The sequence below is a fragment of the Schistocerca piceifrons genome, chromosome 4, assembly GCF_021461385.2.
Source record: "Schistocerca piceifrons isolate TAMUIC-IGC-003096 chromosome 4, iqSchPice1.1, whole genome shotgun sequence".
Classification (NCBI taxonomy): domain Eukaryota; kingdom Metazoa; phylum Arthropoda; class Insecta; order Orthoptera; family Acrididae; genus Schistocerca; species Schistocerca piceifrons.
The window spans coordinates 346,646,128-346,659,640 of NC_060141.1; the positions used below are offsets into that span (position 1 = coordinate 346,646,128).

At 39.8% G+C, this 13,513-nt stretch overlaps 1 protein-coding gene across 1 annotated transcript in view; it reads right to left on the bottom strand.

Annotated features, from left to right (window-relative positions):
• Positions 1 to 310: 310 nt before the first annotated feature.
• Positions 311 to 13,513, bottom strand: part of LOC124796267 (G-protein coupled receptor 52-like) — a 114,559-nt gene continuing 101,356 nt past the window's right edge. Inside the window, exon 2 of the mRNA XM_047260380.1 lies at positions 311 to 1,397. Within this exon, the coding sequence (XP_047116336.1) occupies positions 562 to 1,397 (836 nt within the window). The 3' untranslated portion in view covers positions 311 to 561. The remainder of the gene's footprint in view (positions 1,398 to 13,513) is intronic.

Genomic DNA, 13,513 nt, shown 5'->3' on the forward strand with positions numbered 1-13,513 from the left:
CATGGTAAGTTAGAAATAGATTTACCATTCTGTAAATACATAGTCATCCTACAGAAGTAAACAGCGTGTGTTAAATTTCGGAATGTCCAATTCCAGTTTAGTAATTGTATCATGGTGAGTGAAACAGGTTCGTCAGAAAATGATCTGTTTGAATGTCCTGAAATAAACCTGAGAATACCTGCTTTTCTGGACATTATTTTTGTAATTCTAGTGTTCAAAAAACAATTTTTACATGAATTATACATTATTTACTCCTCTGAACAGAAAATCAAACAATTCATAAAACAATACATTTGTAGAAATACTACAACAAGGGGAATATATTAATCGCAAGACTTTTTCTGAAAAAGAGACATTTAGAATGTTGTTGCATCAAGATGTAAGAAATGAAAGTTAGCTTCCATCTCTCAAACAGCTGTGAGCCATTTCAGAATAGAACATAGCTACAGAGATGTATATATTATAATGCATTCCCTGAGACACCTGCACAACACCTGATTCCTGTCAGACACAACTGCAGAGCAAGAAGGTAGTCACTTCACCACTAAGCAACAAATAGTCTTAATCATCATCATCCATGTCAATCAACTCACCCTGCAGTCTGCCTTTGTAGCGACAACAGAGTCTGATACAGAAGACACGCACTGCTAATCGAAACTGTGGGCTCAGAGCGATGAGGATCACTATTTTCCAGAAAGAGTTCAGAATACCTATCCACACAATTACAAAGTGTAGATATGGCACCTGATACCTGCTGTTTGTGAAGTACTCATAGAACTTGACTGTTGCATACGGTGTCCATGAAATCCAAAATGTCAGCACAAGCACGAAAGACATTATGTGACTTGGGTTAGACAAGTTTTCAGTCAGAGCAGATGCATATTCTTTATCATGTATTGGGACACCACTTCGCACCATTCTCATCATGGAAAATATGTAGTAGTATGTGTAGACAATTGTGATGAGACTGGGGCCTAGCACCAGTATGGCAACTGTTATAGAGTAGGCAGCCATATTTCCCCAGTCCAACATGCAGACAAAAGCATCACGGTCGAAATGTGGCTTATTGACTCCCAGCAGTGGAGGGCAACACAACATTGCAGCAGAGACCCATGTGAACACCATCCAACATTGACAGTGGGTACGCTTTTGCACTGTATCATACCGAAGCGGTCTTTGCACTGCCAGATACCGATCAACACTTATCCACATGAAGGTGAAGACATTAACACTCCAGAGCGTTACTTCAAGATACCCCATCAAGCGGCACACCAAATCTCCGTAGATCCAGTTTTGTAGCCAGGCTGAATACACTGAGAGTGGAACTACGAATAAGCCACAGAGAAGGTCTGCTACTGCTAGAGACAGGAGATAGATGTTGATCATCTCTGATGGACCTGAAACAAATAAAAGAAATCTGTAAAATGGTGTTGATATTTGATTTAATACAATTTATAGTAATGGTAGTATGTAATGTTCAATAGATACATTTTGTTTCATGTGTTAGTATTAACAAAATTTAGTTTCTCATGCACTTAAAATTTACGTTACTGCCAATTTCAGAAACATATCACAACATGCATCAATTTTTAACTTTTTGATGGAAGATATATTTCTTTCTTTTTTTGTGGTCACAAGATGTCTAGAAGTATGGTTACTACGTTATGTTACGAGTTACCACTGTAATATTTGTGATGGTGGTTGAGGTGAGGAAAGGAGGAATCACAGTGACACATTTCGAGCAAACTAAAGAACCATCTCATCTCGTTTGGAGAATTTGAAGAGGCAGGTTTCTGTTCAGTGAATGTATTCCACCCTATAAGTAAGTTTTTTTCATTAATGTATCAAAAGGAAAATTCAGTTAAGAAAATTATGAAATTGTGAGACAGAATGGTTTGCTTGCTTTAGGGGTTGAAATTTTGAGCCTTCATCTGCAAGTAACCATTCAAAAAGTCTGTTTTGTGAACACAGAAAGACTTCATATTAATGCAGCAGATAGGGTACACAAATTTCCTTGGGGGATGGGGAAGAAGGGAAAGGGGTGGTGACAAGGCATCTGGCCACTCTCTACCAGTAAAATAGCCAAATTCAAAAATAATAAAAAAAATGGTTCGAATGGTTCTGAGCACTATGGGACTGAACATCTGAGGTCATCAGGCCCCTAGAACTTAGAACTACTTAAACCTAACTAACCTAAGGACATCACACACATCCATGCCTGAGGCAGGATTCGAACCTGCGACCGTAGTGCAAAAATAATATGCTGACACTGAAGAAATGGGATGAGGCCAGGAAGGAGGAGTGTGATGAAGGACATGAATGGAAATTATGTATACCAAGGAATAAAACAAGCCAGTGGTCATACAAATAGTGGGGCAGGTTATGCCATCTTTTGTGACTGCATAATTAAGTCTTATTGAAATGGCTCTCAAAACCGAAAAGACAATGTGGACAGTGGAAGTATTACAGGGAAATCATAAGTTGCTGTGAATTAGGTAAGAAGCTATTTCCAGACCTAAATATTTTTGCAAAGCAAAGTGTAAGATTTGAGGTTGTAGACTGAAAGCTTACATTACAAACGTCAACATTAATAGCTTTTCATGGCCAAGAATAATGTATTCTATGCAAATAAATGAAACAAAACAACAGCTACTATAACGAATATAATTGATAACAGTCACCAAAGGGCAATGGCAGATCACACACAGAGCACAAAATTTTTGATACTAGTAGATAAATCCCCTGGCAACAGTTAAGTGAAAACACGTTGCTCTGTCTGTTACTTAGACAATAAGGGCAGAGTTGTAGGTGTGTATGACATTGGCCCTTGAGTTGTTTAAAAAGGAGAAGCAGCACAGCATCTATTAGTAAAAACAGTGAATAAGTTTATAGAAAGCTAACATTTCATTGCATATCGTAACTGCAAGAACGTGAGTTTGCCACAACATAATGATAATCAGCAAGAATTCTGTCATTAGTCCTGAACAGTAATAATTAGACACATGTGTCACTCCCCACGCCTTTGCTTTGAAATGTGGACTTCTCAGAGAATGGACAAAAATGTCCTAACAACCTAGATGAAACCAAACCAGTTGTGGATCGAGGAGTGGTGAGGGATCCTGGAGGGCACATAGCCGACCTCCCCCCCCCCCCCCCCCCCCCAACAAAAACGTTTAATAAAACTATTTTCATTTCTACCTGTTATTTCCAGATTTCTCAGCTAGTATTTGTAGATTGAAGTAGTGTGAAACCTAAATTTCATGAAAATGGCAATGAATTCTAGAGAATTAATAGCTGTGTTTTATGAAGGATATTTTTCACTTCCTTGTCCAGAAGGGTGGCCTTGCTGCCTGAGTGGTTGTAGAAAACATTCCCGCTACATGGAAAGGTGCGTGACAGCAACAAATCCAAAACAGTTCGTGAGCTTACATGTAGAACTGCGAAACCACAAGAAATTGAGTAAAGCTAGACAGAAAGGGGAGGTCCATCACAAAGAAAAATCTAACAAAAATACTGACTACTGGAAAAATAAGTGGAAACAACTGAAATAAAAGTCAGTTTCCCATTTACATTCATGGAGCCACAGTCTGCAGACATATGTTTACAACCTTGGTAATAACTGCAGTACTGACAGTGGTGAGTGAAAACTTTGATTTTGCATCGTGTACAGTATAATGTTGTCAAAATTCTGAAAGTTTGTTTCTATTATATTTATTAAATTAGTTTCATGATACATATGCTTCTCAAATTAGAGGAACGGTTCTCAAATGATGTATTTCTCTTAACAGCACTTTCTTGGGAGTGATGTTAAAATGATGTACTAAGCACTGATGTAAGTAAATTACCATATTGTTTTTATTGGTATACCAGCTAAAACAGCAATTATCCACAATTGCTAAATTTGTATGGGGATTGGGTATACACCCTAAATTCCTCCCCCCCCCCCCCCCCCCTTTTCTCTGCCTATCTCCTCAACTTCCCTCTCTTTCTCCATCTTCTGCCCCTTCCTTTCCTCTCTCCCTTCATCATCTCTTCCTCCTGTGTCCATTTCCTCTCTCCCTCTCTGTCTGTCATATCGTCTCCCCTCTCTGAGTTTGAGCTTTGTTAATTTTTAGTGTGAACGAAACATTGATTAGGAATGGAAGTCGCTTAAATGCATGGGCACATGAAGCTATATGGGATTCAAGAGATAGGCTTCCTTCAACTGCTACATCTGTGAGTATAGTAGCGCCAGTGGCAGTATTTTGCTTAGTGTTAAGTCTGAATATGTAGGATTACAAAGTTTCGAACGATGAGATTCCGTTGTAGCATTCTAATCATAAACTGATGAGCCATAAATACACATTCCCTGATTTCTATAAAATCGAAGGCAAGGAAGAAAACAAAACATTGAACATTGTTGTGTGTACATTTTTTTATTGAAATATTTAAGTGGAAAGAATACACTGCGGGAAACAATTTGTCTAATGGCTTACATGCCTTCCTATCGTAGTTGGAACTGACGGGGAGAAAGAAAACAAAACCGAACATTTTCACAGAACACCACAGCATTTACTTTCTCACAGCCATTTTCAACAGAAACTTGTGCATAACTGTCTGAAAAAAGGTATGTATTTGAATGTTTAATTTTGTATTATGTCAAAATTTGAAATATTTGGTAATAAAGTTTCCGCTTTATGCAGGGTGGGTCAAATAAAAGTGATCCGGACGAATTGACGAGCATTTGTGGCAGCATTAAAGGAGGAGGAAGAGACATACAGCTACTGTTTCCACACGATAAGTTGACGATTGGCGCGCTGGCGGTCGGGTAGGGCCGTGCCACTGGATTATGGCACAGAGTAAATATCTCTGGAGCGAGCATTGCGTTCTGCGCATGTTGTCAACATTAAACCAGGATTGTCACGTGTTTTCGGGACTTCGCTGTGCGTGTGTGCTTTCTGCAGCGTTTGAAGTTTATAATATCAAGAGTTTTTGTTGTCTTTCACCGTTTGTTGATATTGTAATAGCGATGGTGAATTACTGTTGTTGCTACGGATGCAAAGAAAAATACTATATGAAGGAGGGATAGTAACTTTTCATGGGTACATACCATGTAGCTCTAATTATAGTTATCATATTAGTAAGAGACATTGTATATGTTTAAAAATTTCGAGACGCATTATAATTAAGGCAGTGTGCGATTTGTGCTTTTACCAGTGGGGGGGATGTCTTAGGGGGTTAGTGGAATTACATAAGTTACTAGCTTGGACCGTGGCGTTACCCATGGTTAAACAGTTATTTACAAATAGATGTTAATGCTGAAACTCACTATTCACGCGTATGCACTATCAGAAAAGCCATCGCTTGTTATATCTTTAAAAGTACATTATAGGTAAAGCTTATTTACAAAATCATCTACATACAGGTATACGACGGGAATTCAAAAAGTAAAGGTACATTTGTGAAAAGCTGTACTTATTCTGATGATAGAAAACTGAAACATGCGTTATTTTTCTAGGTAAACTCCCTGGAGTTCAATGCAGTTTTCCCGACGTTTTACGAGGTTTCTTTTTTATTTCATCAGAAAATATGTTTTTCGGTTGCATCTGTAACCAATTTTGCACCGCAGCAATGACGTCTTCATCACTTTCAGATCTTCTCTCCTGTAGTGCTTCCGTTAAGGGTCCAAACATGTGAAAATCTCTTGGAGCCGGGTCTGTACTGTATGGTGGATGTTCCAGCACCTCGAATCTCAACTCCTTTATTGCGTCGGCTGTCCGTTTGGTAGAATGTGGGCGAGCATTATCTTGCTGCAGGACGACACTTCTTCACAGTTTTCCACGACGTTTGGATCTGATTGCAGGTTTTAGTTTCGTACGCAACACATCACATCCACCATACAATACAGACCTGGCTCTAAAGCCTCGTTTACGCTGGGGCGACGTCTTGCAACATTGTGGCATGCTACGGAAATGTGGCGTGCGTCGTCTTGTAGCATGCTACAACAGCAACATCTTGCGGCGTATGTTGCATGCGGCAGGTTAATTTATACCAAAGCAACAGAATTTGTGCCACACGTGTGTCGGTCTTGTAGTATAAAGGATGATAAAGTATCGCAGCAGCGGCCTACTTGGTACTTGCACATGCAGCTAACAACGGAAATGAAAACCAAAGGAAAAGAAAACGATGATGGAAGAGAAGAGTATTTAAAGAGGGTCCACGAAATAGTATCCTAGGAACTAGAAGCAGACGATGGTGCGTTTTTTAGTAATGTGTGCTTTCGTCCCAGGCGCGTTAGTCCGCGCCATACCGTTGCCAAAAGTTGGCCTAACGGTAAATGTTCGCACAGGTACCGGACCGGTCACCACCCTGTGTCAGGGCCCGGGGTGGGACTTTCAGCCCCCAGCTAACCCGACTCTGCGGTACGACTGCTGCGGTATGACTGCCACACAACTTCCCTCGCAAGCTCGCAAGTAAACGGATGACGCACCTTAGACGAAAGCAACAGTGACAACATGAGAATTATGATTTAGTTCTAAATGTTTTGAAGTGCTTAACTACTGCAAACATATTAATAGTAAGACTGTATTAAAAACTTCCAGTGTTCGGCTCCACAAATTTAAATTATGTGTAAAGTTTTACTCCAGTTCGTGGGAAATACACATCCCAGTTTAGTTGCTCCAGCTACTGAACATTCCCGCAGTAAGCTTGCCAATCCTGTGGAGTAACTAAAAGGAAAGCAGCATTAACAAGATTCTGCAATCTTACCTTCGACAATCTATGCCAATTCTATCGGATTTAGATAGCAGTTTTAGGGCGGTAAACGTACAACTTTGTGGCCTCTGCTCTCGGCGATTTTCTCCACGATGTACACTTTTACGACTGGTTTGTTTTCCTTTATTGTAGATGACAGTTCAGCCTTCCTCACTGAGTTGCTGCATTTCATCTGCCCATCTTACAACCACTATAACATCGTAACCCCGAAATCATACTTATTAGGCATTGCGTCGAACTCCCTGTTATGGTATGGAGCATTATCTATACAATCACAGAATTGTGTGGAGTTAACCCATTAAGGACCAAGCATTAAAATAATGATTTTTTAAAAAAAATAATGTTTATTTGATCTAATTGTGCACTCATATAGAGACAAATATACAAAAAAGAAATATACAGGTCCTAATTAAAGTACAGAAAAATGTATCGTTTACGTAACTGTGGGTCTATAAGGAGTCTTATTTCGCTCTCTAATGAAATGATTGAAAACAGTTTGAATGAAGATGCACATTACAGCTTTTGTATTTGTAAATTATTATACTTTTACATAACCTACGTTTTCTTCTTGCTTCGTTTTCCTCTATTATTATGTTGCCTACATCATCACAGGGTATTTCTTTCGGAAGAGAGCATTTGGACGGACGTCCGTAATTGCATTTTTCTGTGTCCTGTGGGGTTGCAGTTTCTCTGTTTTCTTCATTCTCGACTGCAGCATCTTCTGATTTCATTAGGGTCACGCATAAGAATGATCGAAATCAAGATGTGACATATTTTCTTCATTTGCAAGATTGTATATTTTCTATGAATTCACAGTTACACTATCAAGTTGGTAAAGAGGGGCCACCACCATTTCTTGCCTCTTATTAGAATTCTGTAACTGGCAATAGCATTATCGTGTAAATTAACACCACCCATACGTTGAGTGTACTGAGATATTACCCTGGGTTGGAGCAGAGATATACTTTTCTTTTCTTTTCGACTGTACCTTTTTGCATTCGCTAAAGGCTGAATGGTGCCGCTGTTGGTAACAACTGTCACAATGGAATTGTCATTCCACTTTACCATCATGACTTCAGCTTTGTTGCCAAACACAGAGTCAAACACACCCTTGCCTTTTTTCTTCATGCTTGAGGTGGATTCCGAAGGGCACTTTGCAGTGCGGTTCTCCCGAATAGCGCCAGTGGCAAACAATCCCTTTTGTTTTAAAAAACAAGATAAAGAATAAGAGGAAAGGAAATTATCAAAATATATACAATGACGAGGCGGGTCTTCAACAACTGAAAACAAATTCAAAACCACTTGTTCACCCATATTTTAAGAAAATTCAGATGTTTCACATCCTGCCATCTTCCCACTACAAGGAATGAATTTGTACAAGTAGCCATTTGAACTGCATAACACCACAATTTGAATCCAAATCTGACATATTTTCTTTTGATGAACATCTTTCAGGAACTTCTCCCAAAATAAGGGACCATGTCCTCCTCAATAGACAAATTATATCAAAGATTGTTCTCACTTTAGAAAACTTGACATTTTTATCCAGTCTGTCATTATCACACAAGTGGATGTTTTATTTGATTGACAAGAATTTATTACGACTCATGCAACTTCTTACAATTGGTAATCATTTGTCTTCATATTTCGACCAGTACAGTTTCATTGCAGGCATCGTGTGATATCCTGAAAGAATCATTATTCCTATAAATTTCTTCAGGAATGGAACAGTTATTTGAAATGAATGGCGCTTATTATCTTGTGCATATTTATTTGCGTATTCAGTAATTTTTGGAAACACTTCTGAGTCAAAGTAAAGTGAAAAAATTTCATAAGGCGATGGACTCTCTACTCTATTATCTATGTCTTCTGTCTAGGTGATCTCCTCCGTTATTGGTGAAGAAGTTTAAGTTGGTTGAATTTCTTTCAGTTCGGAACATCTTCATTTCTTTTCGTTACATTCACATCAATTCGTTTTCTTTTCTTAACAGGTGCACAGGATTCTGACACTACAGTTGAATTCACTTTGTCTTGCTAACTGTGTGCATGTATTTCAAACGCGCCAGCGATATCTGTTGCGTCCTCTTCCTCAACAAGAAGATCTTCATCAATTTCTTGTTCATCTGTGATCTGATCAATATCTAGTGGAATGTACGTACAATCGATGCTGTCTGCAACCTCAACTTCTTCATCTTCATTCAATATGCCCATAAGTTCCGCAGTAGATAGGGGTTTCGTGTCATAATCAGACATTCCCAAACAAGCAGAAATCCCTATATGTACTGTCTGCATTCATTTACAGCAGAACTGTGGTAAATTATGATTCAATTCGTAATACGCAAAAGTAAATAAAATGTAAAACTTCAGTAAAACTGACGTACTGGTAACGAAAAGAATTACGAATGAAATGTTGCGTTAGCGCAACTTTGGGCCTTAATGTGTCAACGAACCACCGTATCTACAGTCCCCCTTCCGCCTCCTTTCAGTCAACGTCCCACAGCTTCGTCAAATTCAAGAACTTCGCAGGTTAGTGGAAACAGTTTCTTGCTTGAAACTTCGTGACAGATTAAAACTGTGTGCCAGATCGAGTTCCCAGGTTCGAGTCTTGGTCCGGCACACAGTTCTAATTTGTCTTAAAGTTTGAAATCAACGCACACTTCGCTGCAGGGTGAAAATTCGTTCTAGTTTCTTGCATCTTGCTGCGAGTACCTGCTCATTTTGTCTTTTCGGAAGTTCTCCTAGTGTGTGTTTAGTACCGGTGTGAAAATATCACTGTGAAAAGGAGAACGACACAAAGACTGATGGGCCGAAACAAAAGTACCGTTGGAACCCCGAAAAACACATAATTGCCACCATCAATCAAGGAACTGTGAAATGAGTTTACCAATCAATTTGTTTGACCAGAAGGGAAAATAGAATGGCAGTACAAGCGTCTTTAAATTTTAGCTGCTTTTGCAATGTTACCATTGAAAGCAGTAAATACGGCATGCAAAAATCGATGAGTAATTAAAACGCAGTCTCTTGGTGAGATATCGCGACGCATTTTTGTTTGCTGTTACCGAATATTTGATAATACAATAAACAGAGAGAGATGTTCGAAATTTGCGTACACACCCTCAAAATTGTTAAACACGTGAAGTCCTTTGATTTTAGTTAATTGAATTATGTTTCTTTGCAACATAAATATGTACTCCCTTAATATTTTTCCTATTTTTGTGTTTCGTCACGATTTTTACTCATTAATACTGCAACAGCAGTGGCGACTGCTTTGGTTTTTAAGAATAACTGCACTTTCGCAACAAGTACTTGCGGCGAGTTCCTGAAATAAATTTGCCCCAGTGGCTAGAATCAGTAAACATGAGTAAGTTTTTGTTCTAATGTAAACACCTCAGTAAGTGCTTACAAAAGTTGTTTGCTAGTGGGCGCAAGCCTTTTGTAATACTTCGCGTCTAGTGGCAGCTTGACGTCGGCAGCGCTCGGAGACAAATGAATATCTTTCAAGCAGCGCTGATTTTTTGTGCTTCTGGCTTCGGGTTATCGTGGCCAACCAGTACTTCCAATAGGATGGAGCACACTGCCTTACGAACCTTGGAGCAAATTTATGCGACAATCTTGACAAAGTTGTTGGCGGAAGTCGTGGCCCTAGCTGGTCACCCTGGTCACCTTATCCGTCAATGTGCCATTACTTTATGTGGGGAGTCCTCAAGTATAAAGTATATCGCAACTATCCTCATAGTTTTCAAGAACTGTAGCAGAACATTTCGGATGAGACTGCAACAGTCCCGTTCCGGTCCGCCTTCAGCAACTTGCTGCCCAAGGCCCTAAAGTGCCATCTGCTATAGTCAAGTCAGTATTGTACACTTTTATTTGCCCCGCCCTGTATATTACATATGAATTTTTATATTATATATCATATACATTAAATATGTAGCCTATATCCTTCTGAAAGTTCATTACCGCATCGTGTAAAATTTGAAGTACATCAGTCAACTGCTTTTCGAAATTTTTGCTAATAACATTGAGCCTTTCATACCATGCACCGAGCGAGGTGGCGTAGTGGTTAGCACACTGGACTCGCATTCGGGAGGACGACGGTTCAATCCCGTCTCCGGCCATCCTGATTTAGGTTTTCCGTGATTTCCCTAAATCGTTTCAGGTGAATGCCGAGATGGTTCCTTTGAAAGGGCACGGCCGATTTCCTTCCCAATCCTTCCCTAACCCGAGCTTGCGCTCCGTCTCTAATGACCTCGTTGTCGACGGGACGTTAAACACTAACCACCACCATACTATGCATACTTATACACCGTATATAAAAAAATAGCCCAATTCTGTCCAAACGTTAGTAGAGTATCGTTTAAATATTTGAAGAAATTGCTTAAGAACTTGTTGAGTTTTTTCTAACAATGTGTCCCATGTACATATTATTTTTAAACTTACTTACCATGTTTATCAAAAAGTATGTAGCCAAAGTCAATCCGAATGTTTATTAGAGTATTTGAAGTAAATCGGTGAATGAACCTGAGATTTTTTCTTACGACGTTTCCTATATAAACATTTGAGCGGAATTGGTCTGCATAATTTTTGATATTACAAGGGTGTCTCACCTAATTCTGCCACCTCAAATATCTCTGGAACAACAATAGATGTTCAAAAACGGTTTTCACCAGCGTGAACGTACGGCAGGGGCTTAGGAAACCAAATACTATGCGAAATTTTAAAACGTAAACAAATACTATTTTTAACACAAACTTGTTTATTTTTAAATGGACATCCTCCATTATTTCGTATGCAATCAATAGCATGAAAAATCACAAAATTATGGCATTGGTTGCATCTCAATACGTCAATTACATCCCGAGAAATTGCAAAGCGAAGTTGACGCTTGAAATAAATGAAGCGCATAGCTAGTGCACGTCCTGAGACTCAAGTGTGCACCTCACGCTGCTGGTAATCGTGATGTGATTGACGTACTACATCAGTGGAGTGTTAATGTATGGTGTAGTATTGTATGACAACACATCATTGGCCCATATTTCACTGATGGTACTCCTAAAGGGGGATAGTTTAGCCCCTTCTTGTGCTGTGCCTTATTTGAACCGATACACCTATTATAATGTGTCAAATAATGCGGTATCAGATTGATGGATGTCCTGTGCATAATGTTTATTGTTGTGAAATGACACACTTGGTTTCACGTTTCTTAACCTCACAGTTTCTGAAATATGTGGCTTGTAAAGGATAACAACGGCGTCACAGTTTCTGACGTAATGCATCGAATGCAGTACTGTGCTCAGAGCAGGGGTTGCCTGCACTAGCGCCTGTATTCTGCCGTAAACATACCAATATCACCACGGGACGCTCTACCTTGCGAGCAGTTAGTCCACGAACCCACGCGAATTGTAAATGGTTGCGAAAACACACTTGTCCTCTTAGCCACAACAATCCAGAGCTAATAGAGAGCATTATGACTGATACAGGGATTAGTGATCACAAGGTCGTTGTAGCTAGGCTCAATACCGTTTCTTCCAAATCCACCAGAAATAAACGCAAAATAATTTTATTTAAAAAAGCGGATAAAGTGTCACTAGAAGCCTTCCTAAGAGACAATCTCCATTCCTTCCGAACTGACTATGCAAATGTAGACGAGATGTGGCTCAAATTCAAAGATATAGTAGCAACAGCAATTGAGAGATTCATACATCATAAATTGGTAAGAGATGGAACTGATCCCCCATGGAACACAAAACAGGTCCGAACGCTGTTGCAGAGGCAACGGAAAAAGCATGCGAAGTTCAGAAGAACGCGAAATCCGAAAGATTGGCTAAAATTTACAGACGCGCGAAATTTGGCACGGACTTCAATGCGAGATGCCTTTAATAGGTTCCACAACGAAACATTGTCTCGAAATTTGGTAGAAAATCCGAAGAAATTCTGGTCGTATGTAAAGTACACAAGCGGCAAGACGCTGGTACTGCGCAGTGCCGATGGTACTGTTACCGACGACTGTGCCGCTAAAGCGGAGTTATTGAACGCAGTTTTCCGAAATTCCTTCACCAGGGAAGACGACTGGAATATTCCAGAATTTGAAACACGAACAGCTGCTAGCATGAGTTTCTTAGAAGTAGATACCTTAGGGGTTGCGAAGCAACTCAAATCGCTTGATACGGGCAAGTCTTCAGGTCCAGATTGTATACCGATTAGGTTGCTTTCAGATTGCGCTGATACAATAGCTCCCTACTTAGCAATCATATATAACCGCTCGCTCACCGATAGATCTGTACCTACAGACTGGAAAATTGCGCAGGTCGCACCAGTGTTTAAGAAGGGTAGTAGGAGTAATCCATCGAACTACAGACCTATATCATTGACGTTGGTTTGCAGTAGGGTTTTGGAGCATATAATGTATTCAAACATTATGAATCACCTCGAAGGGAACGATCTATTGATACGTAATCAGCATGGTTTCAGAAAACATCGTTCTTGTGCAACGCAGCTAGCTCTTTATTCGCAAGAAGTAATGGCCGCTATCGACAGAGGATCTCAAGTTGATTCCGTATTTCTAGATTTCCGGAAAGCTTTTGACACCGTTCCTCACAAGCGACTTCTAATCAAGCTGCGGGCCTATGGGGTACGTCTCAGTTGTGCGACTGGATTCGTGATTTCCTGTCAGGAAGGTCGCAGTTCGTGGTAATAGACGGCAAATCATCGAGTAAAACTGAAGTGATATCAGGTGTTCCCCAGGGAAGCGTCCTGGGACCTC